At 45.8% G+C, this 1638-nt stretch overlaps 1 protein-coding gene across 1 annotated transcript in view; it reads right to left on the reverse strand.

The window, feature by feature from the left end:
• Positions 1–387: 387 nt before the first annotated feature.
• Positions 388–1638, reverse strand: part of ADGRL3 (adhesion G protein-coupled receptor L3) — a 323628-nt gene continuing 322377 nt past the window's right edge. Inside the window, exon 21 of the mRNA XM_015565616.1 lies at positions 388–794. Within this exon, the coding sequence (XP_015421102.1) occupies positions 734–794 (61 nt within the window). The 3' untranslated portion in view covers positions 388–733. The remainder of the gene's footprint in view (positions 795–1638) is intronic.

The following is a 1638-nucleotide window of genomic DNA, read 5'->3' on the forward strand; positions in this document are numbered from 1 at the left end:
GGTGACCAGGTGGGCCGGTCCTTTGGCGCTGCCCTCGGGCGGCGTCCCGTCTTTGTTGGGGGGGACGATAAAGCCGTCGCTGCTCCCGCGGCCCAGCTGGTAGTAGGTGTGCAGCTGGTGGACGTGGTTCCGGGAGCCCAGGTTTGGCATGCTCTTGTAGTACACGTCCTCGGCGTCGCCCCCCCCGGCCGGCGGGGGCTCGGTCTGGGTGCTGGCGGTCACGCTCTCGGCGGCGGGCACCCCGGCCAGGGCGGGCATGCTGGTGTAGCGCGAGTCCCGGGGCGGCGACGGCAGCTCTTCGGTGTGCTCGTTGGTCAGCAGCGGGAAGAAGCTCTCGCTGTGGTCTTGGGGGAGCCGCCGGCGCGGGTAGTGGTGCGGCTGGTGGTTCTCCGCCGAGTAGAGGCGCGGGGGCAGCAAGGGGGCGTCCGATTCCTCATGGATGAGTTCCAGGCCCAGGCCCTCCTCGTGGCTGAAGGAGGCGGCGTCGTCCAGGACGATGGCGTCCTCTTCGCTGCCCCCGCCGCCCAGGTTGTTCACCAGCTTGTTCATCAGATTCCGGTTCTGCTCGCAGGAGCGCTCGTGGCTGTTCAGGTAGGAGGGGATGTAGTTGGAGGTGAGTTCCTTCAGGATCTTTTTCTCCAGGGCGGTCTCGTTGTGGTTGTAGCCTCGGTCTATGATTTGCACACAGTTGCTCAGGTACTCGCCGCTGGCGATGCTGTAACTGTTGGCATGGTTACCATTCAGTGGTAGAGTATCCATGACACTTGTATCCCTGGCATTGTTCAGAAGCCCCTCTGAAAGAAAGTACAAGACACTATGACATTGCCATCCGGTGGCCATAGAGCAACACAGAAACACAAAAGCAGAAACATAGCACTGTGAAGTATGTGCAAATTGCTAGGATTTTTAATTAGGTATAAAATGTTCGGAAGTAAAATACACTAATTGAATGTACACATCTATATATACTTGGACAATTGATAGAAATCTTATAAATGGAAAAGAACTATTTAAAATAAATCTTAAAAAGAAAAAAAAAAACTATGAATTTGCAATTTACACACAAACATTGCCTAAACTTATTTGAAGCCTGTTTAATTACAATTTAGGGGAGAAAAAAAGCAAAACTTTGGTATAATCATTCATAGCTTTCAATTTATACACATCAAAGTCAATTCAGTAATTAGTTATTTTAATTTTACATGTTGTCTTAACATTGGAATAGGTATAATAGTAACATAATTCCTGTGTGGTACTCTGAATATACTGGTCCAAGTAAATGAATCAAGCGCTTTCTAATGATTTGATATATAATTCTGTAATATTAAAAGTAATTCCTACCTACAAAACCACAAAAGGATTATGTTAAATTTGTCAGAATGATGTAGTCATAAAATAATATTTAGTCAAATGAGTGGCACATCAAAATAATTTGCACATAGGAAGTTTCCAAAGGAAAAATATTTGTCTTTACTTTCTACTTTTTTTTTCTGCTATAAGCACTTTGGTTGCTATTATAGATTAACCCACTAGTAATTATTTAGGGTCATTAAGATAATAATACAAAAGAATTTGATCTGGTTCCTAAAAACATAGTGTGAAAATTAAAGTTTCCATTTCATAACGAGTGATTACTTT

The sequence above is a fragment of the Myotis davidii genome, unplaced genomic scaffold (genome assembly GCF_000327345.1).
Source record: "Myotis davidii unplaced genomic scaffold, ASM32734v1 scaffold352, whole genome shotgun sequence".
Taxonomy (NCBI): Eukaryota; Metazoa; Chordata; class Mammalia; order Chiroptera; family Vespertilionidae; genus Myotis; species Myotis davidii.